Source organism: Ranitomeya imitator, chromosome 2 (assembly GCF_032444005.1).
Source record: "Ranitomeya imitator isolate aRanImi1 chromosome 2, aRanImi1.pri, whole genome shotgun sequence".
Taxonomy (NCBI): domain Eukaryota; kingdom Metazoa; phylum Chordata; class Amphibia; order Anura; family Dendrobatidae; genus Ranitomeya; species Ranitomeya imitator.
Window position 1 is genome coordinate 428,770,335 of NC_091283.1, and position 27,833 is coordinate 428,798,167.

At 41.9% G+C, this 27,833-nt stretch overlaps 1 protein-coding gene across 2 annotated transcripts in view; it reads left to right on the forward strand.

Annotated features, from left to right (window-relative positions):
- SPATA2 (spermatogenesis associated 2) overlaps positions 1 to 17,497 on the forward strand; it is a 35,461-nt gene extending 17,964 nt beyond the window's left edge. For both annotated transcript variants that reach the window (XM_069750872.1, XM_069750871.1), the window contains exons 2-3: positions 5,542 to 5,970; positions 11,584 to 17,497. In XM_069750872.1, coding sequence (XP_069606973.1) covers positions 5,653 to 5,970; positions 11,584 to 12,837 — 1,572 coding nt within the window. In that variant the 5' untranslated portion in view covers positions 5,542 to 5,652 and the 3' untranslated portion in view covers positions 12,838 to 17,497. The remainder of the gene's footprint in view (positions 1 to 5,541; positions 5,971 to 11,583) is intronic.
- Positions 17,498 to 27,833: the final 10,336 nt, after the last annotated feature.

The window sequence follows — 27,833 nt, forward strand, 5'->3', positions numbered from 1 at the left end:
TACCCGATGCGTTAGAATCGGGCCACCATCTAGTGTATATATTACGACTTATGAATTAAAAGGGATCAGACCAATAAGGAATGAATGTACAGGGTGGGCCATTTATATGGATACACCTAAATAAAATGGGAATGGTTGGTGATATAAACTTCCTGTTTGTGGCACATTAGTGTATGAGAGGGGGAAAATTTTTCAAGACGGGTGGTGACCATGGCGGCCATTTTGAAGTCGGCCATTTTGGATCCAGCTTTATTTTTTCCAATGAAAAGAGGGTCATGTGACACATTAAACTTATTGAGAATTTCACAAGAAAAACAATGGTTTGATGGAATTATTGCCTGTGCAGGTGATGCAATTATCACCTGTGCAATACTAAGGAAATCCTGAAAACATGACCTGTTGGTGGCTCTTGAGGACCGGAGTTGGGGAACACTGTGTTGGATTGTCAATGCAACCCTCTTCTCCCACTCTTGACGCACTGTTAGCAACACCGCAGAAGAAATGCTAGTCTAAGGAGGTCAGATTCCTCGTAGGAATACTCTGACCTGACACCCATAGTGTGGTGGTGTACAATCTTGCTGGAAAAACTCAGGGAATGTGCCATCTTCAGTACATAAAGAGGGCCACACATCATCATGTAGCAATTTCAGATATGCAGTGGCATTGAGGTTTCCATTGATGAAGAATGGCCCCACTATCTTTGAACCCCATATACCACACCATACCATCAACTATGGATGTCAGGTCCGAGCATTCCTACATGAACAGTTTCCTGGAAAGTGGATTGGTCATTATGGGCCAGTTGAATGGCCACCAAGGTCTCCCGATCTGACCACCTTAGACTTTTATCTTTGGGGTCATCTGAAGGCAATTGTATATACTGGGGCAGCATGGTGGTGCAGTGGTTAGCACTGCAGCCATGCAGCGCTGGGGTCCTGGTTCTAATCATACCCAGGACAACATCTGCAAAGAGTTTGTATGTTCTCTCCGTGTTTGCGTGGGTTTCCTCCCACATTCCAAAGACATACTGATATAGATTGTGAGCCCCATCGGGGACAGTGATAATGTGTGCAAAACTGTAAAGCGCTGCGGAATATGTTAGCACTATATAAAAAGAAAGATTATTATTATACTGTGAGGATACGAGATGTGCAGCATCTGAAACAACGGATACTGGAAGCCTGTGCTAGCATTTCTTCTGTGGTTTTGCTATCAGTAGTGTACAATACACACTATAGATGACGCACTGGTCTATAATTAATGTATTATACGGTTATGACCTACTAGATGGTGGCCCGATTCTAACGCATCGGGTATGCATGGCCACGTGGTATATTGCCCAGCGACGTGGTATATTGCCCAGCCACGTGGTATATTGCCCAGTCACGTATGTCACAGGTTAAAAAAAACATATACTCACCTTCCGAGGGCCAGTTGTAGTTCGATCACATGACCGTGACGTCATGGCAGGTCCTTGTCACGCAGGACCTGTGATGACGTCGCGGTCACATGACCGTGAAGTCATGGCAGGTCCTTCTCCCATACCACCGGAACCTGCCGCTTGCATGGAGCGGTCACCGGACCGTAGCCAGGAGCGGGAAAGGCGGCGGAAGGTGAGTATATAATGATTTTTTATTTTTTTAAAATTTAGATGTTTTTACTATTGACGCTGCATAGGCAGCATCAATAGTAAAAACTTGGTCACACAGGGTTAATAGCGGCAGTAACGGAGTGAGTTACCCACGGCGTAATGCGGTCAGTTACCGCTGGCATTAACCCTGTGTGAGCGGTGACTGTGGGGAGTATGGAGCGGGTGCCGACTGCAGGGGAGGGACTAATCGGACTGTGGCCGTCGCTGATTGGTCGCGGCAGCCATGACAGGCAGCTGGCAAGACCAATCAGTTACTTGGATTCCATGACAGACAGAGGCTGCGACCAATGAATATCCGTGACAGACAGAAGGACAGACAGACAGAAAGACGGAAGTGACCCATAGACAATTATATAGTAGATTATAGTAGTCCACAAAATTTAAACATCTACTTGTGTACTATGAAAAAGAAAGTTAATTTTGCACAAGAATCACATTTTTTCTATATGTCACATGGCTAGGAAGGTACTGAAAACAACGGTTACCTTCCTTCCATACATGCGCAAATATGACGAAAGCAAACTCGCTTGGAGCCCAGTGGACCCCACACAACTAATTAAAGAGTTTGTTCCTATATAAAAATTATATTGTGCCTCTGAATAGGGCTGTAGGGATTTGGTTCACCAGGATATGTTTTAATATCGGACTATTCTATTGTAATGTACATTGTAGCCTATAGATAAAGCAATAGTCATAGTAGGAACGGTAGGTACTTACAATTCTGTATACACCATGCAGTGAATAGATGGGGCTGATCATATAGTGACTGAACACAGTGATGACTTTCCCTTGGTTATATCAGCAGATGGGATTACACATTGTTGACCTTGGTATGGGTTAAATTATAGATATGCATCATTCTGGTGCAAATTGTATATATAAAATACAAATGCACATGTTTGTGACCTATACATGTTTAGGGTCGTGCAGGCAAAATAACATTACAGTGGACTCTTCTCACAAGTAAGGCCGGCGTCACACACAGCGTAAAACAATACGGTCCGTATGTTACGGCCGTAATACGCTGAAAAGTCCCGAAAAAAGTGGTCCGTAGCTCCTCCGTAGGCAGGGTGTGTCAGCGTTTTTTGCGCATGGCATCCTCCGTATGTAATCCGTATGGCATCCGTACTGCGTGGTTTTCTCGCAGGCTAGCAAAACCAACATACCGCTATAGAAGTGATCCATGTGTCCCAAAAAGAAAAGAAAATATATATATACTGTCTATATATATATATATATATATATATATATATATATATATATATATATATATATATATATATATATATATATATATATATATATATATATATATATATATATATAATGTGTCAGTAGACACATATATTAGAGAGAAAAGCCGGTAATTCAGTGCGGTGTACAGTAAAATCACACTGACAGCTTACAGTAGAATAGGTAGAATAAATGTGTACACGTAGAATAGGTATATATATATATATGTCAGTGAGACACATATATGTATATATATTAATATTTTTTCCAGCGCTATACAGCTTGAAAGCCGGTAATTCAATTACCGGCTTTTTCTTTCTCCTTCCTAAAACCCGACATGATTTGAGACATGGTTTACATACAGTAAACCATGTCTTCTCTCCATTTTTTTTGCAGATTCCACACTACTAATGTCAGTAGTGTGTATCTGCAAAATTTGGCCGTTCTAGCTCTTAAAATAAAGGGTTAAATGGCGGAAAAAATTGGCGTGGGCTCCCGCGCAATTTTCTCCGCCAGAGTAGTAAAGCCAGTGACTGAGGGCAGATATTAATAGCCTGGAGAGGGTCCACGGTTATTGGCCCCCCCCTGGCTAAAAATATCTGCCCCCAGCCACCCCAGAAAAGGCACATCTGGAAGATGCGCCTATTCTGGCACTTGGCCACTCTCTTCCCATTCCCGTGTAGCGGTGGGATATGGGGTAATGAAGGGTTAATGCCACCTTGCTATTGTAAGGTGACATTAAGCCTAATTAATAATGGAGAGGCGTCAATTATGACACCTATCCATTATTAATCCAATTGTAGTGAAGGGTTAAATAAAACAAACACATTATTTAAAATTATTTTAATGAAATAAAAACAATGGTTGTTGCAGTATTTTATTCAACGCCCAATCCAGTCACTGAAGACCCTCGTTCTGTGAGTAAAAAAACATAATAAACCAACAATATACTTACCCTCCGCAGATCTGTAACGTCCAACGATGTAAATCCTTCTGAAGGGGTTAAAACATTTTGCAGCAAGGAGCTGTGCTAATGCAGGCTGCTCCTCGCTGCAAAACCCCAGGGAATGAGGCTAAAAATAGATCAATGATCTATATTTAGCTTCATTTGCGGTGAGGCGCCCTCTGCTGGCTGTTCATAGATCGTGGGAAATTACCTAGAAAGCTCCCTGGCTTTGCATCTCGGCTTTGGGAAAATGGCCGCCGCGATCTCTTCTGCGCACGCGCGGCATCCCGCGGCCATTTTCCTGAAGCCCCGTGCAGCAGAGCACTACATCTGCGCACGCGCGGCCCCAGGAAGATGGCCGCCCGCACCGATGAAAGGAATGACAGCGCAGATCGCGCGCTGTGTCTTCACGTGGGCACAGGGAATCCGGACCTTGGACATGCGCACACCACTACGCCAACAACGGAAACCTGGGGAAGAAAAGAACGCTGTGAACACGCCCACCTGACCAGACCAGCCTGATTGACAGGCGAAAACGCCGACTTTGGTAATGTATTTCTCGGCATACATGGGGAATCAGGGTACACTACATACACTATAGTAACGCACAGCGCAGGCCCTATTTAACAGTATTTATATCTCAATCTCAAAAAACGGGGTGACAGGTTCCCTTTAATGCCATTGCCTTGGGGAAGTTCTTTTTATTTTGAAGGGTAATAGACATACTATATCCACATAACCAACCTTTTATTTATTTATTTATTTTTTTTTAATCCAACTTTTCTTGTGTGTTAAAAAGCAAAAAACAAAAAGAATTTACTCAAATAAAAATCCCCTCCCCCTTTGCTATTGCTCCCATGCAGATGTTTCTGTGCAGTCTGATCCTACAAATGTGTTTTATTCCCTTTCATTTTTTTACTTTTTGGATTTGTAGATTAGCAAGAAGTAGGGGACAGATAAGGAGTATAATCAATGATACTAAACAGTTTGTATCTGTGCACAAAGGTGATGGAAATTCAGAGTGTGTATTATGTTTTTAATGTATTTGAAGCCAATATATAGATTTAAAGTGGAAATAACCTTAGAGTATGTTCACATGTGGCTTCCTGCTGCAAAACCACTGCGTTTTACAGTAACAGTAAAGTGAATGAGACTTCAAAAATCTCAAAGCCACTTTTTTTTTTTAATCTGCTGCTTGTCAATATTTTCAGTGTTTCACCCACTCTAATGAATGGGGGAAAATACATCAAAACCACAAATAAAAACCCATATGCATATTTTAGATGCCAAAGCGCTGGCTTTTTCTGCAGGAAAAAACACTGCAAATGCGCTATGTGTGAACACAGGCTTAAAAATGTTGTTTCGGCATACAAGGAGGACTATTTACTGAGGACTTTTTATATGTAGGGTAAATACTGTTCCAATTATTCTTGATGATTTTCTAAGGCTACAACTTTAGTTGCTTGATTCTGTCCTGACACATCTGATCCGCAATTTTTTCTCCCAGTGGCTGTGAATGGTTTCCATTCAGTCCCTATGGAAGTGTAACTGTTCAAACTTGTGCCACGGTTACAGGAAAAATGAAAGTTGTGAATGTCTCTTGCATTGGCACACAAAGTGCAATGTGCATCTTTTTTTTCTAGATTCGCCTGAAGTCGTCCCCTATGCATAAAGCTTGTTGTTATTGACATTTTTGTTCCTCCTTTTGCAGAGTCCTCAGATTCAGCGGAGTGACTGATAGTCGCCACACGAATCCGGACGCCATAGAAAAGCCATGGATGGGATGAGGTAACTGCAGACCTGCGACCAGAACCACATTTCAATGGATACAAAGTACAAAGAAGATCTCTTCAGAAAATATGTACAGTTCCACGAATCTAAACTGGAAGCTTCAGATAGTAAGCAGCGAGCAGTCAGCGATGAGTACCTGCGCACCGCCGCCTCGGCCTTACTCAGCCTGCCGAAAATTGATCCCATTTATAGATTCAGGCTGATCAGGTTTTACGAAGTCTGCGATAACTCCCTAAAAACCCTGCGAACATCCAATCTGCGCTCACTTCACAATGCAGCAGCTATGCTGGAGACCATCGGTATTAACCTGTTCCTTTACCCTTGGAAGAAAGAGTACAAAAATATTAAGGTAAGTCCTGGCCTTGGAGGGCGAGGGGGGCATCAATAGATGCTAAGTAAAATCAATTATAGCCTATATAGCAGAGCTTATAGGTTGTCACTAGTGATGAGCGAACGTGCTCGGCTAGTGTGTTATCCGAGTTTCTTGGCGTGCTCGAATAATGTTAGAGTACCTGCAACTGTGTGGTTTGCAGCTGTTTGACACTTGCGGGCATTGCCTAACAAACAGGCTGTCTTAACAGCAGCAAAACATGCAGACGCAAACATATAACAAATCATTTGAGCACGTTCACTCATCACTGGTTGTCACCCAGTTTTCTGATGCCGTTTGATGGCATAGAATTATTGTTTTCACCTTCCATAAGTCCATGTCAGTGATAAGTGTGTACTTGCATCTGAATTATACCCCAGAGCTGCAATCATTCTTCTGGTGAAGTTAGTGTACATACATTAATTATCCTGTACTGATCTTGAGTTACATCCTGTATTATACTCCAGAGCTGCACTCACTATACTGCTGGTGGAGTCACTGTGTACACACATTACTTATCCTGTACTGATCCTGCGTTACATCCTGTATTATACTCCAGAGCTGCACTCACTATTCTGCTGGGGGAGTCACTGTGTACATACATTACATTACTTATCCTGTACTGATCCTGAGTTATATTCTGTATTACACTCCAGAGCTGCACTCGCTATTCTGCTGGTGCAGTCACTGTGTACATACATTACATTACTTATCCTGTACTGATCCTGCGTTACATCCTGTATTATACTCCAGAGCTGCACTCATTATTCTATTGGTCACTATTCTAATGTAAACCAACTATGAACATGATTATGGCTCTATCTAATTCTACTCCATAACAATCTGAAGTCATGTGTTAAGGTACCTTCACACATAACGATATCGTTAACGATATCGTTGCTTTTTGTGACGTAGCAACGATATCGTTAAGGAAATCGTTATGTGTGACAACGACCAACGATCAGGCCCCTGCTGGGAGATCGTTGGTCGCTGAACAAAGTCCAGAACTTTATTTCGTCGCTGGATCTCCCGTGGACATCGCTGGATCGGCGTGTGTGACACTGTTCCAGCGATGTCTTCACTGGTAACCAGGGTAAACATCGGGTAACTAAGCGCAGGGCCGCGCTTAGTAACCCGATGTTTACCCTGGTTACCAGCGTAAAAGTAAAAAAAAACAAACACTACATACTTACCTACCGCTGTCTGTCCCCGGCGCTGTGCTCTGCACTCCTCCTGTACTGGCTGTGAGCACAGCGGCCGGAAAGCAGAGCGGTGACGTCACCGCTCTGCTTTCCGGCTGACCGACGCTCACAGCCAGTACAGGAGGAGTGCAGAGAAGCAGAGCGCCGGCGACAGACAGCGGTAGGTAAGTATGTAGTGTTTTTTTTTTTTTTTTACTTTTACGCTGGTAACCAGGGTAAACATCGGGTTACTAAGCGCGGCCCTGCGCTTAGTAACCCGATGTTTACCCTGGTTACCCGGGGACTTCGGGATCGTTGGTCGCTGGAGAGCTGTCTGTGTGACAGCTCTCCAGCGACCAAACAGCGACGCTGCAGCGATCCGGATCGTTGTCGGTATCGCTGCAGCGTCGCTTAATGTGAAGGGGCCTTTAGATCTTTTAGACTTGTTTTTATTCATCATATACTATTATCCATTTTTATTAGCGATACCATTATAGTCTCAAGTGCCACAAACACTTTTAGACATCCAAGATATTTTTCAGAGAGGCAAGCATTAACTTGAGATCATATGTCCTTTAGTCAAGAGACCAGCTTGAGGTGTGGCATAAAGAGACGGTCCTTTCCATAAATGCATTTATAAAGGTGTGGTTTTTTTTGTGTACCTTTCACCTATAGTTTCAAGAAAGGGCTTGTAAAGGGAAATGTTAAAAAAAAAAATAGTTCTGAGATTACGGTATGATCTCTTCTCAGGCTTGTTTCCTGAACAAGTATACATTGTGTGACAAATGCATCCAATGTCTGACATCACCAACGTGGGGGCGATGGATCTCTTCGGATTAGGAAGCAGCTCACGAGTATAGTACCAGCCAATCATCGACTTGCAGTTGTGCTCAAAAGTTTACATACCTCTGCAGAATTTTTGCTTTTTTGACCTTTTTTCAGAGAATATGAATAACACCAAAAGTTTCTCTCCACTCAAGGTTAGTGGTTGGGTGAAGCCATTTATTGTCAAACTACTGTGTTTTCTCTTTTTAAATCATAATGACAACCCAAAACATCCAAATGACCCTGATCAAAAGTTCACATACCCTGGTGATTTTGGCCTGATTGCATGCACTGAAGTTGACACAAATGGGTTTGACTGACTACTAAAGGTAACATCCTCACCTGCGACCTGTTTGCTTGTAGTCAGTGTGTGTGCATAAAAGCCGAATGAGTTTCTGGGATCCAGACAGACTCCTGCATCTTTCATCCAGCCACTGACGTTTCTGGATTGTGAGCCATGGGGAAAGCAAAAGAATTTTCAACTGATATACAGGAAAACTTAGTTGAACTGTATAAAACCGCAAAGGGATGCAAAAAAATATCCAAGGAATTGATAATGCCAGTCAGCAGCATTCAAACTGTGATTAACAAATGGAAAATCAGGGGCTCTGTAAAAACAAAACCACAGTCAGGTAGACCAACAAAAATGTCATCCACAACTGCCAGGAAAATTGTTCGGAATGCAAAGAAAACCCCACAAATAACATCAGCTGAAATACAGGACTCTCTGACAACCAGTGGTGTGGCTGTTTCAAGATGCACAATAAGGAGGCGCTTGAAGAAAAATGGGCTCCATGGTTGAGTCGCCTGAAGAAAGCCATTACTGTACAAATGCCACAAAGTATCTCTCCTACAATACGCAAAACACAGACACAAGCCTCAAAACTTCTGGACTAAGGTAATTCGGAGTGATGAGACCAAAATTGAACTTTTTGGCCACAACCATTACATTTGGAGAGAGTTCAACTAGGCCTGTGATGTAAGGAATACCATTCCTACTGTAAAGGAAGGAGGTGGATCGCTGATGTTTTGGGGATGTGTGTGCTGCAAAGGCACAGGAAACTTGGTTAGAGTTGAAGGAAAGATGAACGCAGCACGTATCGGCTAATTCTGGAGGCAAATTTGCACTCGTCAGCCTCGAAGCTGCGCATGGGACGTACTTGGACATTCCAACATGACAACGATCCAAAACACAAGGCCAAGTCGACCTGTCATTGGCTACAGCAGAACAAAGTGAAGGTTCTGGAGTGGCCATCTCAGTCTTCTGACCTCATTATCATTGAGCCAATATGGGGAGATCTCAAGCGCACAGTTCATGCTAGACAACTCAGGAATTAGAAACTTTTTGCCAAGAAGAGTGGCAGCTTTACCATCTGAGAAAATAAAGAACCTCGTCTGCAACTACCACAAAAGATTTCAAGCTGTCATTGATGTTAGAGGGGGCAATACACAGTTTTAAGAAATGGGGTATGTGAACTTTTGATCAGGGTCATTTGGATGTTTTGGGTTGTCATTATGATTTTAAAAAGAGAAAACTCGGTAGTTTGGTAATCAATGGCTTCATCCAACCACTAACCATCAGTGGAGAAAATACCAAAACTTTATCTTTCATATTCTCTGAAAAAAAAAAAGGCCAAGAAAGCAAAAATTCTGCCGGGGTATGTAAACTTTTGAGCACAACTGTATATGGTCTCTGTATAAGTGGGTGGTTTTTTTTTTTCATGTCCTTTCCCAAATTGTGATTCGCATCATTCTCTGGGAAATATTTTAGGATAAAACTCCCATCTAATCAAATATGTGTCTAATTGGGTAGTCAGGAGGAGGGAAAAGAAGAATTTTAGATATTGCAGAAATAAGGCACTTAGTCCTTACCCTAACAGATAAATATGCCTCTGACATATAATAAGTGGAGTCACCATCGTGGACCCAAAGCAGGACTGAACAAGGTGCTGTATTTGAAAACTGCAGCTCTCAGGGGGTATGAAACTGCTTGGCTTAATACATCCAATTGTGAAACTTATTTTTATTCCAAGATCTATTAATTAAAACTTTTTTTTCTTTCATCTAGATAGATTGGTTTTTATAGCAGTTGTAGCTCAATTTCTCTGAAACAGAGCTCCAACTCCACTGCACAAACATGGATTTAACCTCTTAGGCTGGGTTCACACTGCGTTGTGTGAACCCGTTTAACGGACTACGTTACACCGCGGCATAACGCGGTGTAACGTAGTCCGTTAACGCCGCCATTACAAGCAATGGCGAGCGCATCGCTAGCGCACGCCCACAATGGGCGTGCGCTAGCGATGTGCCGTCATTGAGTGACGGACCCGAGACGCCGCCTGCAGCGTTTTCGGGTCCGTCACTGCTAGCTCGCCGCTAGCGCAGATGGAGATAGCAGAAGCTCCATCTGCGCTAGCGCTGTGTAAGTGCCGGCACTTGCGTTAGTGCAGTCCGTTTAACGGATATGTTGAACGGACTGCACTAACGTAGTGTGAACCTAGCCTAAGTGACCAAGCCATTTTTTTTTTTTTTTTTTTTTTTTTAAATCTGACATGTCACTTTTTGCAGTAGTACTGTAACTCTGGAATACTTCATCATATCCCATTGATTTTGAGATTGTTTTTTTTTCGTGACACATAATACTTTGACAATGGTAAATTTAGGTTGATCTGTTTTGTATTTATTTATAAAAATATCAGAAATTTGCCAAAAATGTTACAAAATTTGCAATTTTTAAACTTTGATTATCCCTTTAATCCAGATAGTCACCACACAAAAACATTAATAAATAATTCCCTTGTGTCTGCTTTACATCAGCACCCGTTGTAAATTTGTTTTATTTTGTTAGCATTTTAGAAGGTTTAAAAATGTAGCAGTAATGTCCTTGAAAAATGAAATATTTACAAAACGTATTTTTTTTTTTTAGGGATCTGTTCATGCAAAAAGGTATGACAGGAATGAAAGTTTATTTTTGCCACCTAAGTTTTGATAACTTCCGAACAAGCCACTATAGCTGGAAGACTTTAAGGCCATTATTTGGCCCCAAACTGCCATGGCAAACATCAGGACCACACGATCAAGATCTCAGGGTGCCGATGAGGTTAAAGAGGGAGCTCCCACCATGTAGGTGCCAGTCGCTATTGACCGCAGCATTTAAGGGGTTAAAGGACCGTAATTAGTGGCAACACTAATCGTGGCTGATGCATCAAGTTGTCAGCAATAGTGTACAGCTGACACCTACAGGATGGTGACCTCTTGGGGGGATTTTAGTTTCTTTTATTGAAGGTCAGTAAAAAGATGTGTTGGTGGTAATTAAGGGGTGAAAAGAGAAGTCTTGTCCACCTGCAGCCACCACTAAAGGGTGTTTACGTAGACTTCATAAGATATGCGGGAAGCCCCCTATAGCGATGGCTGCAGATAAGTAGAATTTTTGTTAGGTCGCTCTCATGGCTACCCAGAGGGTTTGGAGCTCTGTATCAGACTGCAGTAACAATAGATTGTCTGCACATAGCATTGAAGGTGTGACTTTACATCAGTCAAATGATTTATTTTGTCTTGCCCTAACTGCTGTTTGTTTCCTCACCAGACGTACACTGGGCCCTTTGTATATTACGTAAGAGCTGCTTTAATCGATGATGACATCCGGCATATATTGAATCATATGGGTTATATACAAGAACAAGGCACAGTCTACAGACTGAAGGACCATGTGGACACCGCGCAAGTCAAGAGAGTCTCCTTTGAACTTTTTCTAGCCCGAGTTGAATGTGAACTTCTCCTAGAAATCTACCTGCAAGTAAAGGATAAAGGCTATTTAGAAGTGGACGTGGTAAACGAGCGTAAAAACAGCAACGAGGACGTCAGGGGCTGCACGGACGAAATGAAGAGACGCGTGGAGTGCAAGGAATCCTTAAATGTATCCATGGCTAGGATGGTTCTTCAAAAATCTGCCAGCGAGAGGGCCCCATCTAAGGATTACTTTAAGCAAAAGGTAACAAAACCATCGAAGTCTGTTGACGCCTATGACAGCTACTGGGACAGCAAGAACAAACCGCCACTTACTGCATCTCTCAGCCTGCGCAAGGAGCCTATCCTGGTAGATGCTGAAGACGACCTCAAAGATGAAATCATTCGTCCGCCACACTCCCTGCTGACTATGTCTAGCTCTCTGCATGGCTGCTCCGATGAGTTTTTAAATCTTTCCTCCAACCCCAACGGGCTAATACGAGCCAATGCTACATATGGCTACTTCCCCAACGAAGACGATGTAGACTTGTATACGGACATGGATGCTAGATTACTAAATGTGAAGAGGCAGGAGCTGGCCAAACCTGAATCATGGCTGTTTGAAAACAAAACAAATCCGGCTTATCACAAGCGTTCACAAGTAGCCAAAGAGACCGTATTCATAAAGTGCCAAAACTGCGGCGGACCCTCCGGTAGTCCCATATGCCAAAAGTGTGAAAGTATGCTTCTCTACAGACCCGACGGCCCTTTGCTTAAACAGAACAACCTGTCAATCAAAACTACTGTACAAAGCGACAGCTACTCCCTAGGATCAGCTCTGCGAGAGAAGTCTTCATACGGGACATCATCCTCCCAGGAACGCCCGCCTCAGCAGAACGCCAAAATGAAGACTTCGACCACGCTGCGCTGTGGCTTCTGCAACCGAGCTGGAGCATCCAACACCTGCACAGTTTGCTCCAAAGTCTCGTGCGATGCTTGCGTTGTTGCTTACTCTCACGAGTATTGTTGCCGAAAAAGCGATTATCACAGGTTTGCACCAAACAATCAGCTAAACTATAAATCCTCTCAACTCTCCCACCTTGTGTACAGATAAATGCGCAAATTACTATTATTATTTTTTTTTTATTTTTTTTTTTTTATTTTGTTCCCCTTCTTCCTTTGAAAAAAGGGCTAAAGGACAGGACCTCTGAATTGGAATATCCCACTGACTGCTAGGACAAATACCACAGCGAAAAGGATTCAGGGAGAAGATCCCAATCAGTGTTTTGTGGTTCCTTACAGACCTTGCTGCTATACCATGGTGCAATAAATCCTTAGGCTTGCTATTTAAATTAAAACCCTTTCAAAGCAGGAGAGGAAATCGAAATATATTTAGAGTGATATCCGTGTACTCAAAGCCATTGTATGGTTCGGACTCTGAGAATAGAAGTTAATTGGTTAAATCGTCATTAACGAGAAGCGCTTAACCCTCCCCCATCACCACCACTTTGGTCCAATTATTAATTTCTATAGCAAGTGTGTACTTTGAGGATTTGTTGGGTAAGCGCCTCTTATAAGGCGATGCTACATTCTAAAGCAGAAGCCGTTCTTGTTATTTTGCAGATGAATTTTCAAAATCGCCACACGCTATGGAAATAGGTTCTTTTTTTTTTTTTTTTTTTTTAAACAATCGTATAAACAAAATAGTGAAAGGTTTCTTGATTCAGGTAATTTTACTTAGTCGTTCACGTCTGGTTTGCATGCAGTGATCCTGCCAAATGATATATAAGTTTCAGTGTCTGGCTGTTTTTGTCCTCAAGTTCCTGAGACAGTCGTGCCCAGTTCTCTGATCTATGGCAGTTTTGCTGTGTATACTATAAGTAAGGGGGGTTATTTAATAAAGAAAAATAATAAAAAAAAAAAAAAAGTATATAGTTCCATATTCCTCCTATGAAATAAGTACGTTCGTGTCACTTTGCCGTCTCTTGTTCCACAGAGAAATTTTATCAACGTATTGAAAATCCTAAATAAAAGTGGAGCAAGATTTATTTGCTGATGCATTGAGCTGCCCCTCTGTACTAAGTGGTTTGTTGCGTTATGTTGCCGCCTTTATACATTTTAGTTTATATTTTAGACGTTGTAGTTGTAGTGTGACCGTATAGGGACTTGTCCTGCAATAAAATGACCTGTATTCTAGAGATGCAATGTGCCAGTCGTGTGTAATCTAGTGAAGATTGAAAATGGGGTGGTAGTGCACAAGGGGCATCTTTCAGATGCAGTGACACACCCTCAGTGCACTTCCAGCCTCATTTTCATATGGCTTGTACACTAGATTTCTGGCACATCCGGATCTCTACCAAAGGGTATCGTTTATATTGGGGAACAAGCATCTATAAAGCCATGCAACTACTTGCATATGTAAATCCAAGTTCGTTTTTTTTTTTTGTTTTTTTTTAATAAAGAGGAACCTGACAGCAGGTACTGTATATAATGGCCATATCCACGGCAGCATGTATCACACTGGCTGTATGATTTCAGCCATGTATGTTTTGATTTGGAAAAGCTGCAGCATTTGATTAGGATATTCTTTAAAGGCGCCATGGACCGAGCCGCACAGGAGACTAGTCGGATAGGCCGGTCCATGGCAGCTTCTGCCCACAAACTGCCAATGACTGACAGGTCTCTCCCTATACACGTACATAGGGAGCGACCTGTGATTCAAAGCTATCTGTCGGGGAAACACTGCCGGGGACCAGCCTTTTCAACTAGTCTCCTGTACCGCTCAGTCCATGGCCATTTTTTTTAAGTATGCTTTCCTTTGAAACGTAGCAGGTTTTAGAATCCACCATACTTGACTGAAGTCATACAGCCAGTGTCTGATGCTCGTATGCATCATGTCAGGTTCGATTTAAAGACCTAAGGGACGTTTAATACCAACCATATTTGTCATGCCATTTATTTATGCAATAAAATTTTTGATAAGAAGGCGATCTGAGCAATATGACCCTCGACCACCCCGAGATGTCACTGCACGTTGCTCATTCATTAAAGTGATCAAAAAAGAAAACCTAAAACCTTTGAGCATTCTCACTGGTTTCCAACCTCTACAACTGTCATATCCTATTTGAATACAGGGGAAATATGTCTTCACTGAATACAGATTTCACAGCATGACAGATAAGTCCAGGAGGAGAAAGAAACAGATTTCTCTAAGAAACGGTGGCGTGTCAAAAGTTTGTGCACCCCTGGTCAAAATTACTGTTAGTGAACAGGTAAGCAAGTTGAAGATGAAATGATCTCTAAAAGGCCTAAAGTTAAAGATGACACCTTTCCTTTGTATTTTACATTGTAATCTTTTACATTTTGAAATTTAAAAAAAAGTTAAATGGGCAGATGCAAAAGTTTGGGCTCCCTTCATGCTTAGTACCTAGTAGCAACCCCTTTTTAAAAAAAAGTATCACAGCTTGTAAACGCTAGTCTTTCACTTATTAGAGAGATTTTCATCCATTCTTCCAGTTCTGTGAGATTCTTGGGTCATCTTGCATACACTAGGTCTGGCCACAGATTTTCAATGATGTTCACATCAGGGGACTGTGATGGCCATTGTAAAACCTTCAGCTTGCACTTTTTGATGTAGTCTATTGTGGATTTTGACGCGTGTGTGTGTGTAGGATCATTATGCGTTTGTAGAAGCCATCCTTTTTTCAACTTTTGCTTTTTTTTTTTTTTTTTTTTACAGATGGTGTTATGTTTGCATCAATAATTTGTTAAAATGTTATTGAATCCATTCTTCCCCCTACCCGTTAAATGTTCCCTGTGCCGTTGGCTGCAACCAAACCCCAAAGCATGATTGAGCCACCCCCATATTTATTGGTTGTTCAGATGTTCATTTCCTGAAATTTTGCCCTTTTTCTCCACAAACCAGATCATTGTGGCCAAAGAGTTCTATTATAACTTCATCGATCCATAGGATTTGTTTCCAAAATGCATCAGGTTTGTTTTAGATGCTGCACACGTATGATGCTGAATTTTATGGTGAGGACACAGGAAATGTTTTCTTCTGATGACTTTGCCATGAATGCCATATTTGTGCAGGTGTCTGTGAACAGTAGGAACAATGTACTACAACTCCAGAGTCTGCTAAATCTTTCTGAAAGGTCTTTTGCAGTCAAGTGGGGTCTTGATTTGCGCCTTGTCAATCGTACGGGCAGCTCTCACTGAAATTTTGCTTGGTCTTCCAGACCATATCTTGACCTCCACTTCTGTTAACTCTCAGGTCATTATGTAGTTAAATGAGGAAAGGGTAACTTGAAAACTTTTCTATCTTCTTATAGCCTCCTGCTGCTTTGTGGGCCTCAACTATTTTCATTTTCAGAGAGCTAGGCAACTGCTTAGAAGAACCCATGGCTGCCGTTTTTTGGCACAAGGTTAGAGGAGGCTGGATTTTATAAAGATGGGAAATTTGCATCACCTGGCCTTTCCTGACCATGATGGTGAACAAGCCAAAACCTTAACATGCTAATGTCTGAATTTCCAAGGGTGCACAAACTTGTCGGGCCATTTTCCTTTTTGTAATTTTTAAAATGATATATATATATCATTTTTATTTATTTTTTTCCCCTAAAGGAAATGTCATCTTTAACTTTAGGCCTTTTAGAGATCATTTCATCTTCAATTTGCTTAACTGTTCACAATACATCATTTTGACCAGTGATTCCCAAACATTTACATGCCACTGTATATTACAAAGTTTCTTTTTTTCATGTGTACTTTTTATTTGTAGAGGAAAAAATAGCTTTAACTGTAGGTCAACTTTACGGTTAAGTCTCCCAGTGATTGGTCCTCTCTGATCCCCTTTTTTATAGTGTATATTCCATAGACATTTCAAATTCCTTTACATTTGTCAGACAAGTATATCTCAAATATCAGTTTGGAAATCCACTGAATAGCAAATGAATAGCACTATAGACCCCTAACGCAGTGCAGGTCATTAAAAGGGGTTTCCCATGTGAGACTTGAATTAATGAATAATGTCTGCTCACTAGGGATCCCATTGCTTGGACCCTTATCAATCACTAAAAAGTGAATCTCGTTCTCCTGTTTCTTCCTCACTGCGTCCACGGTTGAATGGGGAGATTGTGGAGTTCAGCTCAGTCCATCTTGTTGAGAATGGATGGAGGGGCAGTGGTCATGTGCGACTGTTGCCCCATTTATTCCCAGCCGCAGTGTGAAGAGATAGGGACTTGTGTTTGAGCGAATGTACTCGGATAAGATGTTATCAGAGAATGCACAGATGCTAATTGAGTGTCTTCAGCGTTCTCAAAATATGAGTTTAAGTCCCTGCGGCTGCATGTCTTGCTGTTCGACAGCCGTAACACATGTAGGGATTGCCTGTTTGCAATGCTCAGACAACACCTTATCTGTGTACGTTCACTCATGGCTAAACAGGACCTGTGCTACTGATCGGTAAGACCACCAGCGATCTGATACATGCTGTGATTAGATAATGTCTTTATGGGAGGTCCCTTTAACTTGAGGTTTCTATGTGGGCCCTAATTCAGAGCCCCCAACCCACCACCCCATTGATCTTTTCTTGAAGTTTTAGTAGTGTCCCCGTCTCGATGAGAAGTGAATCTTCTGGGGTGGGCTTTACAGCCTTAACGTCTTGGTCCATGCTTCTCTCTACTGCACGAGGACTTGGTAATTGCTGATAAGGCCATTATAGTTTAGGAGTCCGCCTTTTTCTCCAATTAAAAAAAAAAAAAAAAAAAGAATGAATCGGATACCAAAAGCAGATAACTAGTGTGATCGTGGTGACATTGCACTGCATGGAGTCGGGCTGTAATCCCCACTCCGACCTGCAGGTGGTAGTATGCAGTTCAGGTCTGTGCTCTTTCCTTATGCCTTGAAGGAGCCATGTGCTTCACAAACAATCCAGAAGACTCCCATCTATCTCAAATCTATCCAGTGTTATCACTTAACCGACATGAAGTGAAAAAAAATGCCATGTAGATTTTTTTTTTTTTGTATGTAAAAATACTTACAAAATTATTTCTTGTAGGAATTATATACTGTATATATGACGTCTTATAAACTGTATCATGTTTATGGCCTCTGCCAACAGGGTGCACCATGTATTAGTGAAAAGGCTAAACTGTGCCATGATCCTGCTGCAATAATCCCAGCAGTTATGTCTGTTATGCTCTATTCTGGTTTGTGTCGTCATACTGTGCTAATAAATCAGAATCATGACTTGTTTTTTTTTCTGTAATTAGCCAGTTTGAGGTCTCACTTGAATATCTTGAAATATCTGCAAGTCCTGCACTATTTCTGCATCATCTGCCATAGCAGTATCTGTTTCCATATACGCTACTCACATGTATATACCTGGAAAGCTGCGATCAGGGACCTTACAGGCTTAGTGAGCCCTTGAAGGCTCATTAGGACAGGAGCAAGTAATACCCCATCCATGAGGTGAGTGTAGAGGATATAGTGTGGCCGGATTAATGTAAATATCTTAATTTATATTTAAAAGTAAATCCTTATTGCTCAGTGAAAGATTTGCCGATTTTTGCTACTTTGGTTTTCATTTCTTTACAGTTTCAAGATCTAACTAAAAAATATATATATTTTTTTTTTTTTAAAAGATTGAGGTTGGAAACCTGTCTGGATGGTACTGCTAGTGCGGCTGAAGGTTTGGTTATATGCAGCAGTGTAGGAAATCTAGAGCTCCTGCTGCTGGCCTCTGGGCCACTATACGAAGGCTGGGATTAAAAGTCGACCAAACTTCACCAAAAGGTCCTCACAGCCATAGGCAACGATGTGCTGCAACTACCTAGTGACAAGTAACAAAACGTTGGATCCAGTCAACTTTTTTTTTTTCACCTTGCAGGTTCACTCAACCTGTGTAACAGGCTGGGGCTTTATCAGGGCTAGGTTAGGATATATTGACGGCTATCTGGCATAGGGAAGTGATTTTTTTTTTTTACTCTTACTTCAAGTAGATAGCTTGAAATGTTGTAGAATTGATAGTCTATAAAAAGCTGCACAATAAGAAACAGATGACCTCTTAATTTTTTGCGCACCCTGTCCCCTTGCGTCTGGCAATGTCTATTTTATTTGCACTCCAGCGTTGGATATTTGCAGTTACATTTGTCTTCTGCTTGCAAATGTGACATTGCAGAGCGTGCACAATGACTATAAACCAGCAGCAGGCGACCTCCCTGATTCCGTCATCCCTTGTAAATTAGTAATGTGAATACCTAATGATGGCTGTTAGATGTACATACGTAACCTGTATATAAGGAATGTCATTTTAGGAAGGACTTGACATTTACAACCTGTACAGCACCGATTACATGAGATGTTACCTATAGCAGCCTCCATAGACAATGCCAGCGTCCTCCTCTGGAAAATCCAGCACTACATAAGCGGAGCCTGCAGTGCCACGTATCCTCTCCAGTGATCACAGCTTGGAACGGCGTGTGAGCCCTGTGCATATCTAGTGCCATACAAATGACTAGTCATATGACTTGTGTTGAATTGCGAGTTATATCGATGCTTTTTTTTTTTTTTTGTGAATATTTGTTATATGGGTTTGCTGTGATGGCCGTAAAAGATCGAAAATATAATCTCATTTAAGATCTGGGTGCTTCGGGTTTTATTTCGGTGTGTAACGTGCAATGAACACAAACTGATTTTGTGGTTTTACATGGTGCCAGAAAATGTGTAATTCACAATCTATGTCATATAAATTATTTTTTATTATATTTGCAGTTTGTTTTTACTTTATGCCATACTGAGGAAAAAAGAAAACATTTTACTACCTGGATACCACGAAAACGACTTCATTATGTGAAGAACACAACCCCCATCCTCCCAGTGCTGCACGCGAGACACAGGACATACGATAAGATTAGGGCCACATGGTGGCAGAGCTGAGAACGGGCTGCCTGCAACTTACTCATGACTTGCATCAAAACCTGTGAAGAGAAAGTTATGTGCAACCTGTTAATTAAAATTTGTGTTGGATTTTTTTGTTATGCACTTTGTAGGGTGGATGGCACCGTTTCTGCTCATTGTGTTATTCAGTTCTAACCTAAAAGTGCTATGTCCATATGGGCAAAGCAAAAGCCAAACAGCTGAAGTTCCATCCTATTAAAAAAAATAAAATAAAGCAATCCTGTGAGCAGGATTTTACTATGCAAACTACTGGCATTGTCAGTTTGGCAGTGTTAAGCCGATTAAAATGTTACCTGGGGTGAATAAATCGATCTCGTGGTTCTTGTGCAATCAGTGTTAGAAGTTTTTAGTTAAGGATATGCCGTGCTTTGGGGTGGCCTGTGGGCAGGTCTTTTCTTGGTTTCTCTGGCATAGAGCAGGAAGATAAGACCCCTGCCTAAAGTCCTGCCCTGGAGCATGAGCATATCATTAACTAAAAACTTCTAAGGCTGCCCTCACACTAGCAGTATTTGGTCAGTGTTGTACCTCAGTATTTGTAAGCCAAAACCAGGAGTGGAACAATTAGAGGAAAAGTATAATAGAAACATGTGCACCAGTTCTGCATTTATCACCCACTCCTGGTTTTGGCTTACAAATACTGATGTAAAATACTGACCAAATACTGCTAGTGTGACGGCAGCCTAACACTGATTACACAAGAACCACAAGACGGACTTCTTCACCTCCGTTATCATTTTAATCAATTTAATAATGCCAACCTGACAATGCCTGTAGTTAACTTAGCAATATCCTTGCTGACAGGTTCGCTTTAAATATATAGATTTAATATTGTTTTTATATAGATTTAATTTTTTTTCTAGATGGATATCTATATAGAGAGATAAATAAATATTTGTAATGAGTGAACGTGCCCACATAAGGTTTTCCGAGCATGTTCAGGTGCTAACAGAGTGCCTTCGGTGTGCTCTAAAAATATGTCGGAGTCCCTGCGCCTGCATGTCTTCTGACTCTTTAACAGCCGCAACACATGCAGGGATTGCTAGCAAACAGGAAATCCCTGTATGTGTTGTAGCTGTTGAACAGGCAGGAGACATGCAGGCGCTGCGACTCGATCATATCCGATCACAGTGAAGACACTCGGTTAGCACCTGAGCATGCTCGGATAACCCCTTATCCCAGCACATTCAGCCATCAGTAATAGATAATTATAACCAATAAAAAGTCAGCCTGGCAAACTGGCAGTACCTTATAAGGCATTTAAAGATGTTAGCCGAAACGTGTCAATATGTCCTATTGCTGTGCCAGACTGACGTGTTTGTTTTTTATGAAGATCTTTTAACCCCTTAGTGACAGAGCCAATTTGGTACTTAATGACCAAACCAAGCCAATTTTTACAATTCTGACCACTGTCACTTTATGAGGTTATAACTCTGGTACGCTTTAACAGATCCCGCTGATTCAGAGATTGTTTTTTCGTGACATATTGTACTTCATTTTAGTGGTAACATTTCTTCGATATTACTTGCGATCATTTATTATAAAAACGGAAATATGGCGAAAATATTTAAAATTTTGCAATTTTCAAACTTTGTATTTTTATGCCCTTAAATCAGAGAGAGATGTCACAAAAAATAGTTAATAAATAACATTTCCCACATGTCTACTTTACATCAGAACAATTTTGAAAACAAATCTTTTTTTTGTTAGGGAGTTATAAGGGTTAAAAGTTGACCAGCAATTTCTCATTTTTACAACACCATTTTTAAAACTGCACAATTCTAAAAACTGCACCCCCCAAAGGTGCACAAAACCACATTCAAGAAGTTTACCAACCCTTTACATGCTTCACAGGAACTGAAACAATGTGGAAGGAAAAAATTAACATTTAACTTTTTTTTGCAAACACAAAATTTGTTGGGCAATTTCTCCTGAATACGCCGATACCCCATATGTGGGGGTAAACCACTGGTTGGGCGCACGGCAGAGCTTGGAAGAGAAGGAGCGCCGTTTGACTTTTTCAATGCAGATTTGGCTGGAATTGAGATTGGATGCCATGTCACGTTTATAGAGCCCCTGATGTGCCTAAACAGTGGAAATGCTCCACAAGTGACACCATTTTGGAAACTAGACCCCTTAAGGAACTTATCTAGATGTGTGGTGAGCACTTTGAACCCCCAAGTAATTCACAGAAGTTTATAACGTAAAGCCGTGAAAATAAAAAATTGCATTTGTTTACACAAAAATGATCTTTTCGCCCACAAATTCTTATTTTCACAAGGGTAACAGGAGAAATTAGACCACAAAAGTTGTTGTGCAATTTCTCCTGAGTACGTCGATACCCCATATGTGGGGGTAAACCACTGTTTGGGCGCACCGCAGAGCTTAGACGAGAAGGAGTGCCGTTTTACTTTTTCAATGTAGAATTGGCTGGAATTAAGATCGGACGCCATGTCGCGTTTGGAGAGCCCCTGATGTGCCTAAACAGTGGAAATCCCCCACAAGTGACCCCATTTTGGAAACTAGACCCCTTAAGGAACTTATCTAGATGTGTGCTGAGCACTTTAAACCCCCAAGTGCTTCACAGATTTTTATAAAGTAGAGCCGTGCAAATAAAAAATCCTTTTTTTTTTCCTCAAAAATGATTTTTTTTTTAGCCTGCAATTTTATTTTTTCAAGGGTAACAGGAGACATTGGACCCCAAAATCTGTTGACTAGTTTGTCCTGAGTATGCCGATACCCCATATGTGGGAGGGGGGGGGGGCACTGTTTGGGCACCCATCGGGGCTCGGAAGGGAAGGAGCGCCGCTTGGAATGCAGACTTTGATGGGATGGTCTGCGGGCGTCATGTTGCTTTTGCAGAGCTCCTGATGTACCTAAACAGTAGAAACCCTCCACAAGTGACGCCATTTTGGAACCTAGACCCCCCCAAAGAGCTTATCTAGATGTGTGGTGAGCACTATTAACCCCCAACTGCTTCACAGAAGTTTATAATGTAGAGCCATGAAAAAAAACAAACAAACCTTTTTTTCTACAGAAATGATCTTTTCACCCCCAAATTTTTACTTTCACAATGGTAACAGGAGAAATTGGACCCCAAAAGTTGTTGGCCAATTTGTCCTGAGTATGCTGATACCCCGTGTGTGTGTGTGTGTGTGGGGAAGGGGGGGTTACCACTGTTTGGGCGCACGGCAGAGCTCGGAAGGGAAGGAGCGCCGTTTTGGAATGCAGACTTTGATAGAATGGTCTGTGGGCGTTATGTTGCGTTTGCAGAGCCCCTGATGTACCTAAACAGTAGAAACCCCCCACAAGTGACCCCAATTTGGAAACTAGACACCCAAAGGAACTTATCTAGATGTGTGGTGAGAACTTTGAATGCCCAAGTGCTTCACAGAAGTTTATAATGCAGAGTCGTGAAAATAAAAAAGATTTTTTTTTTCCACAAGAAAAGATTTTTTTTTTTAGCCCCCAAGTTTTTATTTTTACAAGGGTAACAGGAGAAAATGGACGCCAAAAGTTGTCCAATTTATCCCGAGTACGCTGATGCCCCATAGGTGGGGGTAAACCACTGGGCGCACGGCAGAGCTCAGAAGGGAGGGAGCACCATTTGACTTTTTGAGCGCAAAATTGGCTGTCGTGTTTGGAGACACCCTGATGTAGGCAACAAAACATGATCTCCACCCAAGATAACTACAGGTATGGAGAGTGAGGATACGCAATCTATTGCTCAGGCCATTACAGACATACTAATGCCAAAAATTGACTCCAGGCGTTTCAGGAGACTCTGGATGCTATTGCCTCTCAAGTTAACATACAAGGGGCATGCCTAACGGCCCAGAACAGTGTCAGATTTGGAGGACATGGTTGCGGATCCCTCAGGGAAGTTAGATCAGAGAGACAAAAATGTCACATACCTTCTTGATATAAAACAAGAGGGGATTATACAGTCATGGCCAAAAGTATTGACACCTCTGCAGTTCTGTCAGATAATACTCATTGTCTTCCTGAAAATGATTGCAAACACATTATTTGGTATGATCGTCATTTAATTTGTCTTAAATGAAAAAAACACAAAAATTGTCCTAAAGCCAAATTGGATATAATTCCACACCAAACATAAAAAAGGGGGTGGACAAAAGTATTGGCACTGTTCGAAAAATCATGTGATGCTTCTCTAATTTGTGTAATTAACAGCACCTGTAACTTACCTGTGGCACCTAACCGGTTTTGGCAATAACTAAATCACACTTGCAGCCAGTTGACATGGATTAAAGTTGACAACCTGTGTCCTTGTGTGTACCACATTGAGCATGGAGAAAAGAAAGAAGACCAAAGAACTGTCTGAGGACTTGAGAAACCAAATTGTGAGGAAGCATGAGCAATCTCAAGGCTACAAGTCCATCTCCAAAGACCTGAATGTTCCTGTGTCTACCGTGCACAGTGTCATCAAGAAGTTTAAAGCCCATGGCACTGTGGCTAACCTCCCTAGATGTAGACGGAAAAGAAAAATTGACAAGAGATTTCAACGCAAGATTGTGCGGATGTTGGATAAAGAACCTAGACTAACATCCAAACAAGTTCAAGCTGCCCTGCAGTCCGAGGGTACAACAGTGTCAACCCGTACTATCCGTCGGCATCTAAATGAAAAGGGATTGTATGGTAGGAGACCCAGGAAGAGCCCACTTCTTACCCAGAGACATAAAAAAGCCAGGCTGGAGTTTGCCTAAACTTATCTGAAAAAGCCTAAAACGTTTTGGAAGAGTGTTCTCTGGTCAGATGAGACAAAAGTAGAGCTTTTTGGGCAAAGGCATCAACATAGAGTTTACAGGAGAAAAAAAGAAGCATTCAAAAAAAACACGGTCCCTACAGACAAACATGGCGGAGGTTCCCTGATGTTTTGGGGTTGCTTTGCTGCCTCTGGCACTGGACTGCTTGACCGTGTGCATGGCATTATGAAGTCTGAAGACCACCAACAAATTTTGCAGCATAATGTAGGGCCCAGTGTAAGAAAGCTGGGTCTACCTCAGAGGTCATGGGTCTTCCAGCAGGACAATGACCCAAAACACACTTCAAAAAGCACTAGAAAATGGTTTGAGAGAAAAGCACTGGAGACTTCTAAGGTGGCCACTGGCCAGCAATGAGTCCAGACCTGAATCCCATAGAACACCTGTGGAGAGATCTAAAAATGACAACCTTCAAATATCAGGGACCTGGAGCAGTTTGCCAAAGAAGAATGGTCTAAAATTCCAGCAGAGCATTTTAAGAAACTCATTGATGGTTACCGGAAGTGGTTGGTCGTAGTTACTTTGGCTAAAGGTTGTGCAACCAAGTATTAGGCTGTGGGTGCCAATACTTTTGTCTGGCCCATTTTTGGAGTTTTGTGTGAAATGATCAATGTTTTGCTTCATTCTCTTTTGTGTTTTTTCATTTAAGACAAATTAAATGAAGATAATAATACCAAATAATTTGTGTTTGCAATCATTTTCAGGAAGAAAATGAGTATTATCTGACAGAATTGCAGGGGTGTCAATACTTTTGGCCATGACGGTAGGGAGAGAAATGGGAAGCACAGACTTCTGAGTGTAGTAGTTAGTTTCCAAAGGTGTATACTCAGTGTGAATCCACTCACCTGACATTATACCCGAGGAAGAATCCAAGAAATCGAAACCAGTTGCATTTTAGTTTGAAATAAAAATCATCCTTGAATCAGAATCTTGGGTTCCATCATCCTTCAGGAGCGCATATTACTGGGAAAAACATTTACAAATATACCTTCTTGACAAACTTGACGATTTAGAGAACTGGTCTCACCATAATATGAAATTGGTGGGACTCCCTGAATCGATCAAATCGGCCAACATACTGGGGGTGGTCTCGGATTGGCTCCCAGAAGCACTAAATTTAACGCCACCTTCGGTGGGCAGTGAAAATGGAGTACATCACTTGGGCCCTCCTTGGAATTATGCTGACTCTAGACCACATCTTATGACTTGTGTCTGAAACTGATTAACTGTAAAGCGCTGCGGAATATGTTAGCGCTATATAAATACATATAGCTTATTGGCATATAGGAAGAAGCAACCATTATCATATAATCACCATAAGCTGTTTCTTTCCAGGACTGCTCAGCTGCTGTTGCAACCAAACGCAAATCATTTAACCCCACATGTGCAATATTGGTTATTGGTGGGAAAGAATATTCATTTTGGGTTGCAATTTCCAAAAATTTTATGCTTTTCCATGAATGGGAAAAACTGGGTATTTAATGATCCGTAAAAATCACTGCAACATCTTCGGGTAAATACCCAATCAACTACGCAGGCTTCGGACGAGACCTGAGGTCACGGGACATGTTTTCTTTACACTTTTGCCAAATAGGTTGACGTCACCCTCCATGTCATACACTTGTTGAGACATTGATCCTTAATTTTTGATTAGGTTCAAGTTCATTTATGCCTTGGGCATAAGTAGTGGGGTTAAGCAGTTAAGGTTGGGGGGGTCCCTGCGTGCATTCATTTCATTTGTCAGATAATGACCTTTACGCTCACTCGCTGGGATGAGTGGTGGGGTCTACACACACCTTGGAATGGGCTCAATTCCCCAGTTAAGAGAAAAAAGGTTTTGCACTATTTACAGCGTCCTAACTTTCATGTTTTTTTCTTTTTTAGCAGGAGACTCATTGGGTGAAGAATAAGCATCCATGTTTATTTAGTAAAAAATGTTTTACGTGCAGAGGCGTCATATTCTACAAAGCAGATAGGTGGCATTACTCATCAGTAAATGTATTCTGACATTTTAGAGACCTGCGAAGACCCAATGGGGAGGTTCTTGATAGTAAACATCAACATAGGGTTCCATATTGCTTAGTAAATGTGTATGCACCCAATGGCCCAGACACCCAGTTTCGATCCTGGTTGCTTTCTAAACAACTAGTGGGAGGTGACTTTAATGAGGCCTACGACTGTTCTCTTGACAGGTCAGGTTCAAATAGGCCTAGCGCTGCAATGCACGGAGGTCTTATACAGAAACTGATGGACCATCTGGGGCTGACGGATGTGGAGATGGCAGCAACCCACTGACAGACTATTCCCACCATTCTCATGTCCATGAATCCCATGCAAGATTGGACTATTGGTTGTTGGGCACGTCAATGGTGTCGCTTGTCCTTTCAACACATATTTTGAATGTTCATGTGTCTGATCGTGCCCCGGTGGTCTTTAAATCTAGATTGACAAACCCAGTACGTAAGGAAAGAAGGTGGAGGTTTCCCTCTTATTTATATTAAAAACATCCCTCTTATTATATTAAAAACATTAGAATCGAACAAAGAAGACCCAGGAAAACATACTCAGAAGGGAGGTAAGAACATTTCTAAAACAATCCACAGTGAGGAGATTGGAACAAAACAAAATCCTCTAAACTGCATGCTCACAAACGCCAGAAGCCTGACAAACAAGATGGAAGAACTAGAAGCAGAAATATCTACAGGTAACTTTGACATAGTGGGAATAACCGAGACATGGTTAGATGAAAGCTATGACTGGGCAGTTAACTTATAGGGTTACAGTCTGTTTAGAAAGGATCGTAAAAATCGGAGAGGAGGGGTTTGTCTCTGTAAAGTCTTGTCTAAAGTCCACTTTAAGGGAGGATATTAGCGAAGGGAATGAGGATGTCGAGTTCATATGGGTCGAAATTAATGGAGGGAAAAATGGTAACAAAATTCTCATTGGGGTCTTACAAACCCCCAAATATAAGGCTAGGGTCACATTGCGTTAGTGCAATCCGTTTAGCGCTAGCGGATTGCGCTAACGCAATGTTTTCTATGGGGCTGCGGTCGGGGTCGCGGTAACGTCCCCGCTCTCGCAGATCCCCGATCTGCGAGAGCGGGGAACGGACCGCGGGCGCGCCTCGGACGCTGCAAGCAGTGTCCGCGGCGCGCCAGGAATCACCGGCGCGTCGCTAGCGCGTGCCGAACATGGCACGCGCTAGTGAAGCGCGTTCCCATTGCCTTCAATGGGCGCGTTAACGGACGCGTTGCACGGCGTTAATTTCGCCGTGCAACGCTGTCCGTTAAACGCGGTCCCATAACGCAATGGGAACCCAGCCTAACAGAAATCATGGAAAGTCTACTTCTAAAGCAGATAGATGAAG